The following is a 22413-nucleotide window of genomic DNA, read 5'->3' on the forward strand; positions in this document are numbered from 1 at the left end:
ATCTGCTTCGAGCAGATTATTGACCAACATAAGTTAATAACTTCATCGGCATGCATTTTCCTCATATTGAATAACATACTTTTTTGTGTTTTGTTTTTAAAAAAACATACTTATAGTTTAATACGAGATGCACATCCAACAATGAACATTCTGCTTAGGAAGTTGCTAAGTATTGAAGAAATAACTCATTCTATTTGTCTTCATGAATCACACAATAAAATATGGTCCTATGGAACTAAAGTACCTTAAAATCAACAAAGAAAAAACTCTATAAAAAAAGCACCAAAATTATTGCTTCTTTTAGTTAAAACCAAAAAAGAAATGAATAAAATATTATTGTGTCTGGAAATCTAGAGTCAATAATTTTGAACCAAGAAAATTAAAATAATGTTAAAAGGGACATGGTAGAGATTTGTTGATTAACAAGGGGACACAATAGACATCCCCCGAAAATACAGGGAGTCTTTTATACATTCCTCTCGTCATTTTTGTACTATTCCTTTAACCCCACCACCCACCCCCCCTTTAGAGTGACCAGTCACTATCTCTATGTTTATTACATACATACATACAAATGTATACGTACAAATCATACTGTATCTAGAGGCTGTCCATACATTTGGATATATCTAATTATAGAGAGTGATACTATTACAACCCCCTATACCCAGCGGTTGCAGCGCTGCTCTTTTGCAGCTGCTGCAATTTTGCAGGTTCATCTATACGTACAGCTTTTCTGTATCTATATATATTTATACACTTGGATATATACTTACTGTGAGACACTCGCATAAAGTGTGATTTGATATATGTAGAAAGAAAAAAGCATTTCACTTTTTAGAGAGAGAGAGAGAGAGAGACCAAAGAGATAGAAAGAGAAAAGAGAGTCATCTTCTTTATGCAATGCGGTGAGTGCGCAGTTGAACTAGCAAAAAGGTACTTTAATTACTCTGTTTATATATATATATGTGTGTGTGTGTGTGTGTGTTTAGGAGTTTTGAGATATTTGTCTAATTTCTGTAATCTTATTAGGGTTTAATTAAAGACGATGTTTGATCTAAACACTGTGGATAACGATGACGTGGCGCCGGTGTCATTGGATTCACCGGCGGCGACGTCATCGGCGGCTTCGGATTTGACGTCGACAACGCCGGCGGCGTCGGCGTCGGTGTGTATGGAGCTGTGGCATGCGTGTGCTGGACCGTTGATTTCGTTACCGAAGAAAGGAAGTGCTGTTGTGTACTTACCACAAGGTCACTTGGAACATCTCTCTGAGTATCCGTCCGTAGCATATAACCTCCCTGCTCACGTTTTCTGTCGCGTTGTTGATGTCAAGTTACAGGTTAGTTAGTATACTTTTCCTCTGCTTAGTGTAAATATCGTTGAAATTTTGGGACAGATTGGTAGAAATATTTGGTTGTGTGATTTTTCTGGTGAGTGTTAATTGTACAAGATTGTGAATGTTTGTTTAGTTACCTGGCATTTGGTTGTGATTACAGGCGGATGCGGGGACTGATGAGGTTTATGCACAAGTCTCACTGGTTCCAGACAATCAGGTATTATGTGCTTCCATTGTTTTCTGATTTGACTGTGTTATTCATGCTGCTTAAATTTACTTCCTTTAGGGAAAAAATTGGTTACTACAAGCATTGTGAGGGTAATTTTACTCTGTTTATAGCATTGCTATTTGATAGCCAAAATTGGAGATTTAGTTAAGCAGAAAAAAAGAAAAGAATGAGGTAAATATGAAATATGTGTTTTTTGGCTAGGAAGGTGGTAGGAGTATTATTTGACTTATGTCACTCTTCTTTAGAGTTTAGGAGGATGCGAGTTCTTGTTAATGAAGTAAGGATTTATTGATATATGACTAGTGTTAAACATGAATAAAATTGTGCTGAAACTCTTGTTTCGTTGATTTCATTGAGTTCATTGTAGTATTTTGATCTCATTAGCAGATTGAGCAGAAATGGAGGGATGGAGACATTGATGCAGATACTGAAGAGGAGGAAATAGAAGGTGCTGGAAAATCAATAACACCACACATGTTCTGCAAGACTCTCACTGCTTCGGATACCAGCACTCACGGCGGTTTTTCTGTCCCTCGCCGGGCGGCAGAAGATTGCTTTCCTCCCTTGGTAAAGCTTTCTTTAAGCTATAAGCTAACTTCAATTGTAAATAGTAGATGAGAGTGTTGCGATGTAGTTGTGTGAGTTTATACCATTTGGATATCTGACTTACAAGAGCACATTGTTATTACTGCAGGATTACAGACAACAGAGGCCCTCACAAGAGCTGGTAGCCAAAGATCTGCATGGTATAGAGTGGAAATTTCGGCATATCTATCGGGGTACAGAAAACTTATATGCTTTGGATACATATCGATCGACAAAATGTTAGGGCTGGGTGGATGCTTAATGACCTGACTTATTCAAATTGCAGGTCAGCCACGACGGCATCTGCTCACTACTGGATGGAGTGCATTTGTAAACAAGAAGAAGCTTGTCTCTGGTGATGCTGTGCTTTTCTTGAGGTGTGGAATGTTAAATCTGTGAGTAAGTTCTGTGTTACGTTGTTTTCTTTCTCATGTTTCCATTATTTGTGTAGGACTGGTGATGGAGAGCTTAGGCTAGGAGTGAGACGAGCTGCCCAAGCCAAAACATGTTCAAATTATCTGGCTCCCTATAGCCAGCTGTTGAATGTCACTGGTATTGTAGATGCGGTTAATGCCATATCTAGCAGAAATGCCTTCAACATTTCTTATAACCCAAGGTAATCAATCTCTGAAAAAAGATCCTGCAATGTTATTCCAATACTATCTTATTTCAGAAGTTATATTAATTTTCAGTATGCATGTGATGACTTCCTTTCAGCTGCTTGTGTAAATAAGTAGTTACTGCAAAATCGAAGCTTGATTTTCAAATGTTGAACAACTGACTGGAATTGAGTTAAAGCGCTGCACGTGGATCTGTTTAATGAGGGATTTTTTTTTTTATTGGTTTCTTCTCTTCAAAGATTTCCTCTTTTACTCGTCTTCCCTCTACTTTTCCTTTCGTACCATGAATATTTCTTTGTTTAGTGAGCTAGAGTGCAGCTAGTGAGCAACGCATTTCTAGGTTTTCATCCGGAAACAAATGAGTTGAGGGTAATAGTAGAGTGTACCATATACAGACTCAATGTTGTATGATGAAAAAGCTGTACTGCTATCACTTAGCTGTGGGGACTGGGAGTTTATCTGCTGCATTTGTGTCCACTTGGTTCTGCTCGTTTACATCTGTATCAATGAAAGTTTCTGTAAATTTAAATCAGTGTCTTAGTTGGCCGATTTACAAAAGATTTCTGTTAACACAACACTAAAGATTGAGCCGTTTATACCTGTCAAAAAAGATTGAACTATTTAATGCTGTAGTTTTGAGTACTGTAAAGCAGACACAGCACTCAATTTAAATAGTAGATTGTTTTGATTTCTGAATAAAGTATGTTTACTTTGGTCTATTTTGTAAATGATTATTTTCTATCCTAGAATCTACTTGTCTGTCCCTGTCTATTTACGCTTAGAACCTGTGAATCTTTTTATTCAGGGGTAGCTCATCTGACTTCATTGTACCTTACCACAAATTTTCAAAGACTCTTGCACATCCCTTTTCAGCTGGAATGAGGTTTAAGATGCGTGTTGAAACAGAAGAGGCAGCTGAGCAAAGGTTAGTCTATGCTTTAATTCTTTTTATGTGCGCTTGGATAAGGAGGAGGTTGATTACACTTTCAGTGTTCAAAACATGGTATTTCAATATCTGTTCGATATGTATCAGGTTCACCGGACTTGTTGTTGGAGTCAGCGATGTAGATCCAGTTCGATGGCCTGGTTCGAAATGGAGGTGCCTATTGGTATGCTACAATGTCATGCACTTCTTGTATTCTGATGGCATAATGCTTAACCTAGATACTCCACTTTAACAATGGTTAATTAATCGAAATTATAGGAGGAAGTTCTTTCCTCACTTAGGTTAAAAGGTCGTAGGTGTGGGGGCTGATACTCTGTTTGGCATACCATGTCTCCATTGTAACGAATAGGCACCCTGCTCATGTAACCTAGTATCTGCTTATTCACATATCGATAAGGCTATAAATAGAAACAAAAATAGTCCGCATACGTGGTTCTTTGAACTGTATCAGGAAAAGGGAAACAATTGTATTCTAGGCTGCCCTGGTTAAGAACATTCAGTGTAAAGGAAAAATAATATCCCAAAAGGCAACATCTGCAGTTCATTCTTTAATTTGATGACATGCTTATCTTATTGTTAATTTTTCTGCCGACTCTAGGATCTTTTTATTAATTTTTTTGGGGATATATCAAGAACGGTGTCAAAACTATGTAGACAGTACCTGAATGGCTCAATCCTTGTCATTTATTGTGTTATCACAGTAATTTTCTCTTTACACCTAAAGAATAAATGAAACAGCTGACACCATCTTGGTATATGATCAACGAATACTTTCATTTATCGCAGTCATAATAATTATAATAAATGAAGGAAAGGTCTTTTATATAACTCTGGTATTTGCTGTGAATGTCTGGAGATTAGACATGTTAATTGACATAGCTTCCAAAATTGTGTAATATTTTCACTAGCGTTTGCAACTCTTTCAACATAATTATTCTCTTGCCATATAAAGGGTTTGGTGGAATGATAACAAATAAGTCAGAAACCTTTCTAGAGCTGCCACACTTAGTATATATTCGTGCAAACAGTAAAACACAAAATATCTGTTGATTTTTAGAGTTTTCATTTTCTTTTGGTAATATAATTACAACTACGGAAGTTCATGCAGAAGTATCTCAACATTGGAAATTACTTCTGATAGTGCTTTTAGTACTATGTTTTTGAACACTTCTAAGTAAATTCACATTAAATTATGGAGGTTCCTTTGCATGTGTATATTTCTCCCCTGGGAATGCAATGTGGCAGTTTGTTCTAGCTCTCATCGTCCTTCTTAAGTTGGCTAATGAAACATCCATAGTGTTGAATTAGTTGGACATTTTAAACTGTGGTTAAAATGTGCTTGCTTCTTTTTGTCATGTTTCTGGAAATATTGTTGTTTGCTCACTAAATGTCTAACTGAATGGTTATTTCAGGTCAGATGGGATGATCTTGATGTTTCTAGACATAATAGGGTTTCTCCATGGGAGATTGAGCCATCTGGTTCAGCTCCTGTATCCAGCAGCTTGGTGATGCCTTCTGCAAAGAGGACCAGGGTTGGCTTTCCAATTTCAAAGGCAGATTTTCCAATTCCTAGAGGTTTCCCTCTCTTTCTCTCTCACATGCACATGCAAACACAACAAATATGCATGTAGAGACGCACAACCACATCTCATTCCCACTTGAATCTAGTAGTATGATGCTTCCGAATGGTAATAAGTAGTCTTTACCCTTACTTCTTGCAGATGGAATTGCAGTATCAGACTTTGGGGAATCTTCTAGGTTCCAGAAGGTCTTGCAAGGTCAAGAAATTTTGGGGATGCATGCTCCTTATGGTGGACTTGATGCTCAGAGTCCTCGTCCAGGGGGGTTAAGATGCTTTCCTGGTTTTCCTAGTTCTGGGACATCTAGAATGGGAAACAGCATCAGACCGCTGCTTGGGGACAATGACAAGTCCCATGAAAGCATTGGCTTTAGTGAATCTCTTCGATTTAATAAGGTCTTGCAAGGTCAAGAAATTTTTTCAAACCCTCCTTATGGGAAAGGTCCAGCTGGTAGCCAGATGCATGAGAAAAGTAGAAGTGGTATTTTCGTCGGTATTCAGGTTCCAAGCCATGGAAACAGGTGGTCCGCTCCAAATCAGGGTAATCGCACTCACTACAATCCAAGTACTCTTGTCCCAGCATCATCACCAGCTTCTGTACTCACTTTTCAGCATCCAAGCGCTCCAGCTTCAAAGTACCAGGGTATGTTCAATCATAAACATGGGAGGCTTGAGACTGGCACCCGGGCTTCTTTAGATATGTCTGAGAGCTGTAGTAGGCAGCTCGCATCTGGCTCACATACTGAGGACATCAGTAGGAAGGAAGGTACTCAAGAAATCAGTTCTTTTGGTTTCTTAAAGGAGCAAAAGCAAACAGGAATTTCATATCTTTCTCTTGGGACACAGTCGTCATTCAAAGGCAATCAGAATTTAGTATCCATGTGTAAAACCAGTTGCAGGATCTTTGGATTCCCCTTGACCGACAGTAAACTAAGTGCAACTAGAGCGGAGAATCCCGCTGAAGATGTATATTCACATGATCTAGAAAGGACATTTCTCCCTTCCAATGATGGAAAGTTGCAGCCAGGGCCACCATTGATGACTAATGTTGCGGGAACAAATTTTACTAAAGTAAATGACCTCTATGCAGCAAGAGATGTGCTTCTTGATATTGCTCTGTAGCATGTGTTTGTTGTGATGTCGTGCTAGCATATGTAGACTGAAGAATGTGTGCGCATCATTATTGATTCTTAGAGTTTAGTTGGCCTGTAATCTTTTGGCCATGCGTAAGCACTTAGTTACCAGTAGAAGGCTTATCCAGAGATGTGAATTGAGAGTTTTTGTTGCAAGGAAAACAATGAAGATTGATATTGTTGAGGAAAGTATGTGCTTGTAAGTGTTTGCACTACATATTTTGCTGTCTGCTTTCATAGGTTAACTTGCATAATATCATGAAAGTTTCAATAAAGAATAAACTTTGTCAAATGGGGGAGCATAGCCTTAGATGGTCTGAAGTTAAATCAAAGTTTACTCTAGAAATTCCACAGGATTATCAACTGTTTAATGATATTCGGGTCAGATATTTTCTCAGTTACTTGGTGCAATGTACCAAGACCTAGTTTGGTTTGTCCCAGGGCTGTGGCCTTGTTGTTTTCCAGTACTCTTTAGCAATCATTTGGTTCAGTTCCTTTATTTCGCTTTTGATAACATAGTATGAACATGATTTTTTGGCTGGTTCCACTTTGCAGGAACATTTGGCGTGTATGTTCCTGTGATGTTGATGTACTATGATGTAACAATTGGAGGGTGTGTTGCTGCATCAAGATGTCTGTCTGTATGATAATTGCACTCTGCTTGAAATTACCTAGTGGTGTTTCTTTTAGGTTTGAGATAACTTTTGTATTTATATCTTTACCTTCTCTAGCTTTGCTGTGAACTAACACAAGCTCGTATGAAGATGGAAAGCTTGTTGTAGCAGTTCTTGTTTCAGAACACAATATTTTAATTTTTAAGGAATTGTGTATAGTCCTGTAATTCAACAGGCTGAATATGGTTTCCTATTTGTTTATTTGTTTATCTTGCATTCCTAAATTATCGTTTCTGATTATCATTCTCTTTGGATGTCCTCTACTGTCCATACTTTTGAAAACAAATAAATCCCACAGAATATAAGTCTTACGCTGAAGGATATTTTTGAAGATTTTGTTAGAGTAAATGCTCCCTCCTCGATCAATTTTCAGTGTCTGGAATTCTTCTTATAGTTTAACTCCGTGCTCCAACATGTCCATCATGGTAGTTTGTGCATTGCCTTTCTTGCTTGTTTGATTGATGGTTACATAGAGCTGGGAGATAGTACATTCCTAATCTTTCATCTGAACTTTGATACGTAAATTTCGTGTGGCACAAAATATCTGACCATAGACGGCCTATTTTCAGCGAGCTCTTCCTTCATGACTGATCATTAATTGAGATTTGCTATTATGGTAACAGTTGAAGATTATCAGCTTTTTCTTTCATGATTTCTTATTTCCATTTTTGTTTTGATGAATTAAAGCTCCTTTAATTAAATGTTTTCGTTCACACACTTAATTCAATCTAATATGCTAACATCAACTTGAAACCAGAGACAAATAATCAGCAATGTATTCATTATTGGATCAGTTATCACAATTCACAGACGAATAATTTTCAAAGAACAAAATCTGTTTACTTACATTGCATCTGTGATGTCCTTCCAAAGCTTAAACGTAGAGATCAATTATAGGGGAAGAACTTAATATCATCATTCTAAGCATGTTACTATTACGTACTTATTATGTTTGTTTGAGTACAAAACGAGATTTCCTCTTGGGATCCCATAAAAGGCCATCAAAAGTTGACAAGTCGGTATTCTTTAATCTTTGCTAGAAGGCCACTGTCAAGTAAATTTAGCCTCTTGATGTGCACGTCCATGTTACAGATAACGAGACCAAAAATATTTTAGTAGTTATTGATGCAAATTGCAGAAATGGTTGTCTTGGAGAATAGTACCTCAAGCTGTTAAGGAGTACTTAACAGTTATGTTAGTTAGAACAGGGCTTGGAATAAAGTTTATGATTTGTTTAGTTAAGTCCCCAGTATAGTTTATTAGTAAGTTCAGTATTTACACTGAGCTAGTTGATAGTTATCAATTAGCACTTTTGGTCCATAGAAGTTAGTTATGCTATTTTGTCTTTTAGGTAGCAGGGAAGAGATATATGCCGTAATCCTTTATTGTTTCTGATATTGAAGAATTCTACAGCTTCGCCCTAGTTTTCTTTTCTTAGTAGCTTGCTATTTTTTCTTGTTTTCTTCAGTAAACTCTTTGAATTGCAACAGTTCTCAACCACGTCATGGCCTTCGTAGAGATTTGGCTTACATCTTTTGACCAACCTAACCTTTTTTCAACTTTGGCTATAATAATACTGAGAAATCCTGACTCTTCTCTCCATATCTTTTAATTTTATATATATGTGCATTCCAACTTAGTCCAGTCTGTGTCCTTCTCTCTTTCATTAATTCTTAAACAAAGAGATTTATCTTGGGAAGATCAGACAGATATGGCAAGTTCAAACAGCAGTAGTGCCATAACTTTGGAGACAACACCAACATGGGCTGTTGCTGTTGTGTGTTTCATTTTGATTACTATTTCCATTCTTATTGAACATGCCCTTCATGTCTTAGCTAAGGTATGTCTTACTAGCTATGGCTATATTCATAGCAAATACAATAAATTCGGTCTGCCCTTTACGAAGCAAAAAATAATAGGGCAGCTCGGTGTGCTAAGCTTTCATTATGCAGGTAAGGACCAGACTACATTGGTCTATTCACTACAACAAAATATGCTTTTAGCGGCAATAACTTAATTATCGCTAATTATAGTCTAGAATCAATTATTACCGGCAATACCAAACTTTAGCCCTAACAATAAATGCCACTAAAGGCTTTAGCGACCTTGGATCTAATGACATTAACCAATTGTTGGTAAATGTTTTTGTAGCAATAACTATTGCCGCTAAAAGGAAAATATATTGCCGCTAAAAGGAAAATATATTGCCACTAAAAGTCTCTTTTGGTGTAGTGATTGTACATAGTCTTACCCTATATTTCTGTAAGAGTGTTTTCACGTCTTGAATTTGTGACGTTCTAGTCACACGACAACAACTCTTACTATATTGCTGTTTAGGAAACAGCAACAACAATTACTAACTTGCAATGCTGAATTTATAATCCATATTGCTTCTATGTTTGATTCATTTGGTTATGCATTCATTCCTGTAGTACTTCAACAAGAAGAGGAGGAAGTCTTTGATTCAAGCTATAGACAACGTCAAATCAGGTAATTAATGAGAACATCTGAATAAATATATTATTGGTTTTAGCTAGAATTGTTGCTTGACTTTGTACGTAAACACTGGTGTTTGAAGAGTTGATGCTTTTGGGATTCATCTCCTTGTTGCTGACTGTTCTCCAAAAGCCTATTGCCAAAATTTGTATCCCTAAAGGTGCTGCTGATACTTTTCTTCCTTGCCAAAGCTTGACAATTGATGATGAGCAGGAGGAACCAAAATGTGAACAACAGGTATTTTTTTCGGTAAAAGGAAACAGACAGATTCTATATAAGTAGATAGATTTTAGTTGCAAGTGAAATTTTAATGTGTCAGAATCTTATGTTCAGGGAAAGAAATCTTTGATGTCTGAAGCAGGTGTCCAGCAGCTCCAGCTCTTAATATTTGCTCTGGCTTTCTTCCATATTCTTTCTTGTTTCCTCACCTTCAGTCTTGGAACGCTTAAGGTAATTAGTTAACCTCTTGACTCTTTGACAGCTTCTTTTGTTCTTCTTAAAATAGTAAGTACTATTAATTTCCTGATTAGTGTTTCATTATGACCACAATTATTTGATTACATGATTTGCTCGTTTCACCACTTGTCACTAGATGATTACTCAGGCGATCATTCAAATATTGGAAAGTCACTTTGTCATTGCATGAAGTGACTTTGTAGCTCAATATATATTAATAATAAAGTGACTTTTTATTTTTTTTTGGTTTAGAAAATGAAGAAACATAACTATATTATACAATTTCCACTAATTGGATGATCATTTGAGCGATCAACTTCAAATATCTTTCAAACCAAGACAACAAAGTACGGAAATTGAAATAGAAGTCTTCTGTGAACATTATTATTTCTATAACTTCTTATTATGGTTTTCCCTCTTCTAGGAAATTTCCCAACTATATAGATATGGCTTAGCTAGAATTGGACATATGTATGTTTAATCATGTTATTATTCCTTAATACTGTTTTTGGTAAATGGTCAGATGAGAAGATGGAAACTTTGGGAGGCAGAAACAAGAACCTTAGATTATCAATTTTCATATGGTAAGCTGTTACATAATTCATGTCGCGTCTTTCATTAGTACCTAAAAGTCTATATTCTGTGGGGACATTAATTTCTAGACTCAATTATACACATCATCGTATGATCAATTATTATGTCCCACAGTAGGCTTAATATGAAAAACGTTTCACGAAATATCTATAAGGGCCTGTTTGGGAAGTCACCTGGTAATTGGAATTGGTGTAATTACTAGGGTAGTAATTACACAGCCTAGTAATTACACAGTAGTGTAATTACAACGACTTGTTTGTTTGTCATAACGTAATTACAGTGTAATTACAAGCGTGCTGTTTGGTTGCACAAGTGTAATTACACAGTCAGTTTAATTTAAAAATAAAATTTAATTATAAAAAATTTAAAATTAATATTTAAAATATATTGCCTTTATAAATGATATTAAATTAGTTATTTAATAACACATTGTTTCTTGAAAATATATTAATTAATAATCATATATTTGTAACTAATATTGTAACAAAAATAATTGATATATATTTTTCAAATTAATATTTAATTTTAATTAATTATAAAACTTAAAAGAAGACTTTTTTTGTGAGAACGTCATGGATTGGATGTTTGACAAAAAAATAAATATTAATAAATATAATGCCATAACATTATTCAAATGTTTGACACAAAAAATTCATCAAATGTAAGTGAAAAATAAACAACATGCAATGTGAAAGTAAATAACTTAAAATTGAAAATATAACCTAAATTCAAAATCCAAAAGAAAAAGTTCAACATAATACTCTTATGTCAAATTCCAACATTACATAAGTAAGTTCCAACGTAACTTAAGTAAATAATTCAAAAGAAAGGAAAAATATAAGTCTATAACCCCATTCACAATGAAATTCTACTTTAATAACGTCACCCGTTATATGTCAAGTTTGTTAATAACTCATTCTTTCCAATATTAAGAGGTGTAGTTTCAACTATTAGAATAATAACACGGTTATGCTAAATGAATAAAATAAAAAAATAAAAAAATACGAGTAATTATATGGAATCACAAGAAGTAAAGGTTGGGAATGAAAAGAAAGAAAATGAAAAATAAATAATATAAAAATAAAAATACATTTTAAAAAATAAAAATAATAAAAAAGTAAAAAAAAAAAGAAATAAAAATAATAGAAATAAAAAAATATTAAAAATCAAAAAAATTTAAAATAATAGAAATAAAATAAATTAAAAATAAAAATAAATTAAAGTAAAAAAATAAACAAACTAAAAAGTAACCCTGTAATTACAGGGTGTAATTACACCCAATTCTCCGGCATGGATTCATAATGGTAAGAATCTTAAAATCTTTGAAATTTAAAGTTACACATTAATGAATTATAATTTTTTTAAATTAATATTGTGTTCAGGGCACATACTTACTCCTCTTTATTTTATTAGGCACATTTTGCTGAAGGAACAGAGTTTGATTTCCAGAAGTATATAAGAAGAGCTTTAGATAAAGATTTTAAAGTGGTGGTGGGAATTAGGTAACCATATGTATTAAGTGGAATAGTGCATTTATTCATACCATTTGATTTAAACTCACGGCGTATGACTTCTGATAATATAATTTTGCTCTTCTTTGTTCATGCAGCCCGTGGATTTGGACATTCTCAGTACTCTTCATATTCTTCAATGCATATGGTAACAGTTGTTGAACTACATTATATATGTTTGATTCTTGTAGACTCATACTGCATAATCGATCGACTAACAAAATTTTATTTTGTCGATTATCCTATATTACGATAACGTAGAAACTAGAAACAGAAATGATCAAATTAAAGTTTTTTAAGCTAACATAAATACCATGTGATTTCTTCTTATTTGCTTAAGCCTTGGGTGGAAGATATAGGCAATACTTTTGCTGGTAGGAGATAGGAAGTATCCAATGAAACAACCGAGTTCCGCGCAAGGTGGCCGAACCGTCATAACTCATAAGAAAATATAGTTGAACATTCTTATATTAATTCTGAACGGAGTACAAAATAATACACCTGGGTTACGGGGTAGGGTGGGTGGGGGCGTGGGTGGGCTGTGTTAATTGGAGTATCTATTTAACTTATATAGAATTGTCCTTCCCTTTTTCATATCACCATATAATAATCCGAATGCAAACAATAACATCTATCAACTCACGTGACGAAATTGTCAGCAAATTTATTCGTTTGTTTATTTTTGCAGTGTTCCACAGCACCTATTGGCTTCCTTTCATTCCTTTAGTGGTAAGCAAATTTAATTCACAGAAAAACAGAAAAGGCCTATAATTTAAAATGATGAATAACTAGAGGAAGTTCGCCAACAAAACACCTTTTTCTTTGAAACATAACAGATGTTGCTGCTGGTAGGAACAAAGCTACAGGGCATTATCACAAAAATGTGCTTAGACAGCAATTATAAGTCAAGTGTTGTTAGAGGAAACTTAATGGCTAGACCTGATGATCAATTCTTTTGGTTTGGGAAACCCAAATTGCTTCTCCATCTCATGCACTTCTGGCCTGTTTGGCCAAACTTCTAAAATCAGCTTATTTTAAAAAGTTTTTTTTTTTTAAAAGTACTTTTAAAAAAAGTAGTTTTGGCTAAAAGTAGTTTGTGTTTGGCCAATTAATTTAAAAAACACTTTTGAACAACAATTAATGTTTGGCCAAGCTTTTAAAAAGTGTTTCTATGTGTATTTATTTCAAAAATACTTTTCAAAAAAGTGCTTTTGGGCAAAAGCTATTTTTTTTAGCTTCTAAAAAACTGCTTCTGCTACTCTCCAGAAGCACTTATTTTCTCCCAAAAGCTTGACCAAACACCTCACTTTTTTTCAAATAAGTACTTATTGAAAAAATAAGTACTTTTGGGGGGAAAATAAGCTTGGCCAAACAGGCTAGATCATCCTCTTTCAGGTACTTTATTTTATCCTTCTTTTTTATTTTTTAGTTGTCATAACTTTTCTGCTTCAATAGAAATCTTAAAACTTATTCATCCTCAATCTGTTGTTTTTTGGGGAAAACTGCAGAACTCGTTTCAGTTGGCATTCTTTACATGGACCACGGTATGCTCCTTGAAGCATTTGAATGATTTATAGCAGAATTGTTAGATTTTTTAATACTATCTCATGACAAATCTTTTACTCCCTTTTTTCCCATTTCTAAGTGTCTTTTTAATGTTTTTAAAATACATCCATTAAGAAAACATTAAGTACAAGGTAGAATTACACTTACCAGGTTACCTCATTTATATCTTATTGAGAAGTGTCGATACTATTTAAAAATGTGTTTAATTAATTACTTTTTACCCTTTTAATAGCAAGCGTAAAATTGGAAGAAGTTAATCAATTCTGTCTTGATTTTTCATAACGAGAATTATTTTGATCATACTTTTTAAAGCTAAAAAGACACTTAAAGTAAAATGAATAGAGTAATTTTTACTAGTTCGCTACATGTCCTCTTATGCACTGGAATTATTTTCCATTGCAACCTTTTTAATTTTGTATGAGGTGTGTTAGTCATGAGTCTCGAAATCAGAAGAAAGTGATACCCTTAATAGAGTACTGAATATCTATACAGATGGATGACAACCTTTATAGGTTTGATGTGAGACATTATATTATGTATAATTAATACTCTAACACGTGTAACAAGGATTCATAGAATGAATAATGAAGATCGAACTTATGAGAGACAAGTATATTAGATCAAAGCTCGAGAGAAATAGTTTGAATATGTATCCAACAAAAAATTTGAAGGCACTAAACTTTAAAATGTAATACACCTAGTGTGAGACATTATATTTCTTTAACGGTAATCATTAACCAATGAAGCTCCTTTACAATCAGATTCCACGATTTCGAACCACAATACAGCTGAAATTTCTCTATTTTTTCCCCTTTGGGATTCTTAATTAAGAACATCTTAACTAATTTGTTTTTGGTTGTTATTTTGACCAGTACAAATATGGGCTAAATTCTTGCTTCCACCGAAAAACAGTAGACATTGCCACAAGGCTTGTCATGGGAGTGTTGGTTTATTTCCTCTGTGGATATGTCACATTACCTTTATATGCTCTCGTCACTCAGGTTCGCACACCAATAAACTAATCCCCTCTATTACTAAATTTTAATATTAATTCAAGCTAAAATTCGATTTAATTGTATATACTTTCTTTTTTTCTTTTGCCAACAGATGGGAACCAAAATAACAAATAGTGTTTTGACTGATGGAATGATAAGAGGGCTAAGAAGATGGCAAGCAAAAGCAAAGAAGAAGTTGGCTATAAGGAACAATTACTTGACACAACATTCTTTGGATGTTTCTCCATCATTGTTTGGTAGTCCTGATAATTCATTGTCTTTAGATATTTCACCATCTTTTAGAACTTCTCTGGATGGTTCCGCATTAACCGAAACTGTAAATGATGAAGACATTGTAGCTGAGAGACAACTTCAGCAGCACAGAAAGCTAGGATCTTTTAATGGTTTTCAGTCAAGTAAATTTAGCGAACAACACTAGATTATTGGTATTTTTTCGAGAGATGGACATAGGCGAACTTAGGATCTACAGTCAATGTGTTCGGTTTTATTACTTGTATGCATTTTTAATTTGAAATGTAGTTCTTCAGGGCATTACATTTGAAAATTATTGAGGAAGATGAAAATTTAGATATGTGCGATTAAACGAGGGTATAGATTTCACTTTTTAGTAGTAAAATAGTTATTGTAATGAAAAAAAAAATGTCGTAAAATAGTTATTGTAATGTAGTTCTACAGTGAAATTTCAAAATATTATCATGAAATTTCATCTATAAATTTTGAAACTCCACGACAATAGTTATTTTTCAGTTACTGGGCCGAAAATGACTAGCCCACACTATTATATATACGTCATTGTTTTGTGGAAAATTACGCGAGAAGTCACGATACCATAAATAAGAACATAAATAGCAGAACTTTTCATATTCTACAAAAACAACACTATTTATTACATATATAACACATTAAAAGAAGTCTATGAAGAATGGGAATATCCCCAAAATCAGGGATTCTGTCATATCTTTTAGTCTTTATTTTCATTTATCCATCATTTAAGAGATAAACACATCATATTCTACAAAAACAACACTGTTTATTACATATATAACACGTTAAAAGAAGTCTATGAAGAATGGGAATATCCCCAAAATCAGGTATTCTGTCATATCTGTAATAAAATAAAAATAATAATAATAATAATAATAATAATAATTTGGGAGATAGACAGAAAATTAATTATAACTACATGAATTCATTTATTCTTGTTTCTAATGTTATTATTCTTAGATTAAGGGTAGGGTCTTCAATTTTCTTATAAGTTTCCTCTCTATTTATTTTTGTCTTAAATTCTTTTTCTATACACATTGTACATCCTTCTATATAGCAATTTTTACATTTAGCTCTTTTGTCTCTACTAGGATACCATTTACAAAAGAAACATGCATTACTATCCAATCCTATTTCGTTCGAACTCGTGGTTACAGTCTTCCACTATATTTGCTAAATTATCTATTGCTTCTAAATCTAGATTTTCTAATCCAATTTCATTGATTAATTCTTCTGCTTCTGAGTCTGACGAGTCTGTTTCCATATTCCCCTTCTCTAGAAAATTTCCATATTCCCCTTCTCTTTCATCGAAAGTTCCAATCCCTTGCCCAGTCAAAAAACCTTTGTAATATAAACCCTATTGTAAATTAGTATTAAGCTTTTAATAACTACCCCGTAGTATGAAGTAGTTTTTTGGGGTTCCCCGAAAGGGAAACCTCTCTCCTTCTTCAAGCCATGTAAGTTTATTTACTATGTTTTCTGCACTAATCTCCCTATTATGTAAATTATTTTGTGATTATTATGTTTAAGTAATTCCTTCCTTATCATCATGAATTTGTTATTCTTAGTATATGGTTATTCTCTTGACTTCTTAATAACCTCGATGGATTAACCTGTAAATTCCTAGGTTTTAAAGAGGCCATTTTAATGTCTAAATAATAAAGGACGATGTTGGCCGTGGTTACCGGGGTGTGGTTAAAGAAGACTGTTATTAAGAACGAAGGTTAAGAGAAAGAGATGAACAGTATAACAAGATTCATGATTGCACAAAGTTCAAAAAAAAAAGTCCGATTTAGCGTTAGGTATATAATCTTTATAGTCTGCTGGTAAAGGTATAGACTTTTCTATTAATTTTGAGGCTTCTTCTTGAGCTAATGTTGGTCTACTCATGAAAGAGTGTTTCTTTTAGTTCTGCTACTGTCTTTTTTAATTCTCTAATGTCACTGGTTAAAACTTCTACTTGTTGCGTTATTTTACAGACTATGTGAGTTGTTTTTAGTTCTATTTCTTTTGGTTTTTCTGTAACGACTTTAACTAACTTTTCTATTTCTGTCTTTGTAGGTAATTTTTCTAGATTAAATTTATTAACTAGAGTCTGAACTTTCTTTTCTAATTCTAATTCTTGTGTTTTTAAGTAATCTAGATTTTGTTCTAATTTTTCTAATGTTTTCTTTTGCTTAGTTTGAGATGCTTCTACCACCTCTAATATTCTAGTGATATCTTTATTATTTTCTTGTATTTTTTCACTAAAATTTATGAGTAAATCTTCTAATGTATTCAACTGTTTATCTTTACTATGTAGTATATGTTTTCCGTTACTGAAATTGCACTTTATAATACTATGGTCTTTTAATGCTCTATACTTCTTTTCTGGGTATATTCTTAAGTCTAAGTATTCTAGATTTTTTAAGGTATCTATTTTTCTAGGCTTATTTATTATCCTAACAGATTTGTTATTTTACAAGCCTCCTTATGGTGCTCTATAATATATATCATGTATATTTATGCTATAAATATATTTTTGCAACAATACCATGTATATTTATGGTATAAATACATATTTTCGAAACTACCATGTATATGCTATAAATATATTTTCGCCAAAATATCAAGTATATTTATGATATAAATTTTACATGTATTAAGAATATAGGAAAAAACGTTTTAAAAGAAAAGGAACAACACTATTTTTTCTAATGATTGTATCAATTGTATATGGAAGATAAATATTCTGTCCAAAAAAATAGAAAAAGTTATTTTGGGATTAATTCACGTTCAATTAAATTCTAAAGATTTATCTTTGGAAGTTTAATATTTAGATGCTATGAAATGAAAACTAAATAATCTTGCCTTGTTTTGTTGGGTGCATTGGTTGGTAGTCCGATCGTACGTGGAGTGACACCCATAAGGAATGTGGATACTGGATATAGCCTACATGGAGACTAAAATGGGCTTCCATTTTCATTTTCCTAAAGTGGTCCAAGTTTGTCATGTTGAACGGTTGTTTTTTCGTTTATCTTTTTCACTTTTCATATTTTTAGGGCATGTTTGGAAAGCCATCCAGGTAATTGAAATTGAGTGTAATTATACAGTTTGATCAGTTTGTTTGACCAAGTAATTGCACAGTTAGGTGAGAATTGAGTGTAATTAAGAGGGTGTAATTACACTCTCCAATTCTCAAGGGAGGGTTGAGAATTTGATGTAATTACACCTTGTAATTACAGGGCTACTTTTTAGTTTGTTTCTTTTTTGTTTATTTTAAGTTCTATTTATTTTTAATTTATATTTTATTTCTATTATTTTAACTTTTGATTTTTAATTTATCTTTTCTTTCTATTATTTTAATTCCTTTTTTATTTTTACTTTGTGATTATTTTTATTTTTTAAAATGTAAGTTTCTTTTTATATTATTTAGTTTTCATTTCCTTTCTTCTCACTCCCAACCTTTACTTCTTGTGGTTCCATGTAATTGCTCGTATTTTTTTAATTTTTATATTTTATTCATTTAACATAACTGTGTTATTATTCTAATTTTTGAAACTACACCTCTTGATATTGGAAAGAATGAGTCATTAACAAACTTGACATATAACGAGTGACGTTATTAAAGTAGAATTTCGTTGTGATGAGGTTATAGACTTATATTTTCCTTTCTTTTGAATTATTTACTTAAAGTTACGTTGAAACTTACTTATGTAATGTTAGAATTTGACATAAGAGTTTTATGTTAAACTTTTTCTTTTGGATTTTGAATTTAGGTCATATTTTGAATTTTAAGTTATTTGCTTTCATATTGCATGTTGTTTTATTTCCACTTATATTTGATGGATTTTTGTGTCAAACATTTGAATAATGTTATGGCATTATATTTATAAATATTTTTTTTTGTCAAACATCCAATCCATGACGTTCTCACAAAAAAAGTCTTCTTTTAAGTTTTATAATTAATTAAAATGAAATATTATTAATTTGAAAAATATATACCAATTATTTTTTAAAATATTAGTTCCAAATATATGATTATTAATTAATATATTTCAAGAAACAATGTGTTATTAAATAACTAATTTAATATTATTTATAGAGGCAAATATTTTTCAAATATTAATTTTATTTTTTTTATAATTAAATTTTATTTTTAAATTAATCTAACTGTGTAATTACACATGTCCAACCAAACAACACTCTTGTAATTACATTATGACAAACAAACAGGTCGTTGTAATTACACAACTATGTAATTATTAGGCTGTGTAATTACTACCCTAGTAATTACACCAATTCCAATTACCGGGTGGCTTTCCAAACAGGCCCTTAGTAGTTTTCTCGTTTGAAATTTGGAAAACTAACTTTGAATGCAATGGAATATAATCTATATCTATATACAGTATAAAGCTAGGCCTAAACAAGGTGATGTGACACCTCTCTATGACCTAAAATACCATTTATCTTTTTTTCCTTTTTATCTTAATTTTTCCATTTATCTTTTTTTTTTTAAAAAAAAAAAAAAAAAAAAAACTGAAAGTCCCTAAATGCATTACCTAATTAATGAGGAAACAAAACTTTAAATGCATTACCCATATAGTGAGGAAACACGTTCCTTTGCCATATATGTTATAATTAAAACAAATTCAAGTAAATGGACAATGAAAAGACCAACCTTTCATTTTCCAAAACGCTTTCCTCATTGTTTCTTCTGTTAAATATTTTTTTTTCCTCCCTTAATTTTATAACATCTCCTTGTATTACTCTGCAGGTTCGTCCAAAATACTTTATCTTCGTCAAATTATCGTGGTAAATCCATCTCAGTCCAACTTTTCTTTTTTCGATAATCCATTTATAGTAGCACAGAGCAGTTTCATAAATTTAAACTCAGAGACAGAATGATTGCATAGAAGATGTACATGCTCATGGTGGGAAGGATGAGACGAGAAAAACACAAAGAGAATGACAATGATACTATTAGGTTTTCTGAAGGCCACGAGACTCCACTAAAGAAGAGCGACAGAAGGATACGAAGAAAAGGGCTACTAATTCTTTCAAAATCCGAACAGTTGAAAAATGATAAGTACTATACTACTACTACTACTACTAATGCCTTCATATGTACTATAGTCCATTAGTTTATTACCCTTTTTGTTGGTAGGATAGAGTTGTAGCTTTTGATCTCTATTCAGATGATGATTTCAGCGCTACACTCGTATAGAGGATGAGGATGACGCATGTATTTTTACTCATTCGTCGCTTCTAAATTAGTGGAACGTTATTTTCTTTAGAGTATTTTGGGGTTATGATGCATTTGAAGAAATCAATCACAATTCATAATTCTTGGTTCCTTCGGAGAAATTGAGAGTAGCGTGGACGACACAAACTAAAGTATGCAATTTTGTCATACTAATTGTTAAAATTGCGAAATAAACAAATCAACAACAATGAGATTTTGGGGAAGAGAGCTTAGAGAGAGAATTTTATTTCATCTGTGTAAAAGAAAAATGAATCAGTCGAGTCTAGAAGGATCCATTGGTCCTTATATACAATGGGCCTAAATATCCAACTAATAATAAAAGAGTGGGCTCAGTCATTTACAATGGGCCACATAATAATTACAGACTAATGGGCCTTATGTAGGATCTGCAACACCGTGTATATTGTCATGTATATTTGTATCTCCAACACCCCCCCCCCCTCCCCCCGCAAGTTGGAGGGGGCTTGAACACCTAACTTGAGCAAAATGGAGTGATGAGCCAGGCCAGTTAAAGGCTTGGTGAAGACATCATCCAGCTGGGAAGAGGTAGGAACATGGTGCAAAACAACCAACCCATCAGCAAGCTTGGTGTGTATGAAGTGGCAGTCCACTTCAATATGCTTAGTCCTCTCGTGAAAAATTGGATTCTTGGCTATGTGGATGGCTGCCTGGTTGTCACAAAATACAGGAACAGGAGCAGCAATGGAGACACCAAAATCAGATAGAAAACGAAGCAACCAAACAAGTTCAGCAACCACTTTACTAACAGACCTGTATTCAGCTTCAGCCGAAGATAGGGAAATAACAGGTTGTTTCTTAGCTTTCCAAGATAAAATTGAACCACCCAGTAAAACACAAAAACCAGTGACAGATCTGCGATTGTCAGGGCAAGCAGCCCAATCACTGTTGCAATAGGCAAACAGGGAGAAATCAAGAGCATTAGAAAAAAAGACACCAACATCGGAGGATCCCTTCAAATATCTAAGCAGGTGCAAGGCAACTTTCATGTGGCAAGTAGTTGGCTTCTGAAGATACTGGCTCAAATGCTGAATAACAAATGATAGATCAGGTCGAGTATGAGTAAAAAAATTCAGTTTTCCCACTAAACCTGTAAGGTTCAGGAGATGGAAGAGGTTTACCCATGTCAGCTTTCAATTTAATGGACAAGTCAAGAGGGCATGTAACAGGATGAACAACATCACAGTTGTATTGCTGAAGAAGATCCCTAATAAATTTCCTTTGGTGAAGCAGCAACCCAGAAGAAGAATAACAGACCTCAATGCCCAATAAATAATTGAGAGTGCCCATTTTTTTTATCTTAAACTTAGAATCCAGGAAAGACTTAAGGGCAGACAACTCATCTAAATCATCACCAGAGAGAATAATGTCATCTACATAGACAGCAAGAAGGACAATGGAGGATGAAGACCTTTTGATAAACAGTGAATGATCAGTGGGAGAATGAGAGTAGCCTTGGAGCATAAGGCTTGGGAAAGCTTGGCATACCATTGCCTAGAAGCTTGCCTCAAGCCATATAGGCATTTTTGAAGATGAAAAACCAGAGGGGGAGAGTTACTAGAAGGGCAGTCAACATACAAACCAGAAGGAAGCTTCATATATACCTCCTTATCCAAATCTCCATGCAAAAATGCATTATTGACATTAAGTTGAAATAAAGGCCAACCCTTCTTAACAGCCACAACAACCAAACACTTGACAATAGTAAACTTAATAGCAGGAGAAAATGTTTCATTGAAGTCGACCCCCTCAACCTGTGTGTCCCCTCCAACCACTAACCTTGCTTTGTACCTTTCAATGGAACCATCAGCTTTGTGCTTGATCTTATAGACCCACTTACAGCCAATGGGCTTCTTCCCAGTAGGCAAAGGGACAATGGACCAAGTATGATTGGCCTGTAAGGCCTCAAACTCAGCTCTCATAGCCTCCTGCCAAGCTGGAATAAAAGCAGCCTGTTAGTAGGAGTGTGGTTCTGTTGTAGCAATGTTATCTAAGTGACTAGGGCAAATAGAAGTAGAACTGGAACCACACAAGGAGGGAGGTAGGTCACAGATAAATTGTTTTAAATGAGGAGGAAGAGAATGGGATCTCCCAGATCTTCTGAGAGGGACAAAATCAGATGGAGGGACACTAGGAATGGGA

General features: G+C 33.7%; 2 protein-coding genes across 6 annotated transcripts; both read left to right on the forward strand.

Moving 5' to 3' along the window:
• The first annotated feature begins 637 nt into the window (after window positions 1-637).
• LOC132621226 (auxin response factor 3) lies at window positions 638-7351 on the forward strand. 5 transcript variants are annotated; one of them, XM_060335408.1, is made up of 12 exons: window positions 638-936; window positions 1033-1342; window positions 1500-1556; window positions 1953-2135; window positions 2263-2347; window positions 2440-2530; window positions 2605-2769; window positions 3579-3698; window positions 3807-3882; window positions 5132-5294; window positions 5441-6369; window positions 6987-7351. In XM_060335408.1, the coding sequence occupies exons 2-12, from the start codon at window positions 1049-1051 to the stop codon at window positions 7011-7013; spliced, it is 2190 nt and encodes a 729-aa protein (XP_060191391.1). In that variant the 5' UTR covers window positions 638-936; window positions 1033-1048; the 3' UTR covers window positions 7014-7351. The 5 variants fall into 5 exon arrangements, 2 of the variants coding, with proteins under 2 accessions (XP_060191391.1, XP_060191390.1); XR_009575456.1 differs by having other exon boundaries at window positions 640-936; window positions 5441-6630; XR_009575457.1 differs by having other exon boundaries at window positions 640-936; window positions 5441-6620.
• Window positions 7352-8515: 1164 nt separating this feature from the next.
• Window positions 8516-15322, forward strand: LOC132624558 (MLO-like protein 12). The gene is made up of 13 exons (XM_060339320.1): window positions 8516-8945; window positions 9538-9595; window positions 9684-9838; window positions 9935-10051; window positions 10581-10667; window positions 12065-12153; window positions 12261-12310; window positions 12851-12891; window positions 12999-13166; window positions 13543-13557; window positions 13671-13706; window positions 14601-14729; window positions 14836-15322. Exons 1-13 carry the CDS (start codon window positions 8817-8819, stop codon window positions 15160-15162), a joined length of 1401 nt encoding a protein of 466 aa, XP_060195303.1. The 5' UTR covers window positions 8516-8816; the 3' UTR covers window positions 15163-15322.
• Window positions 15323-22413: the final 7091 nt, after the last annotated feature.

This window comes from Lycium barbarum, chromosome 12, assembly GCF_019175385.1.
Source record: "Lycium barbarum isolate Lr01 chromosome 12, ASM1917538v2, whole genome shotgun sequence".
In the NCBI taxonomy this organism is placed as follows: Eukaryota; Viridiplantae; Streptophyta; class Magnoliopsida; order Solanales; family Solanaceae; genus Lycium; species Lycium barbarum.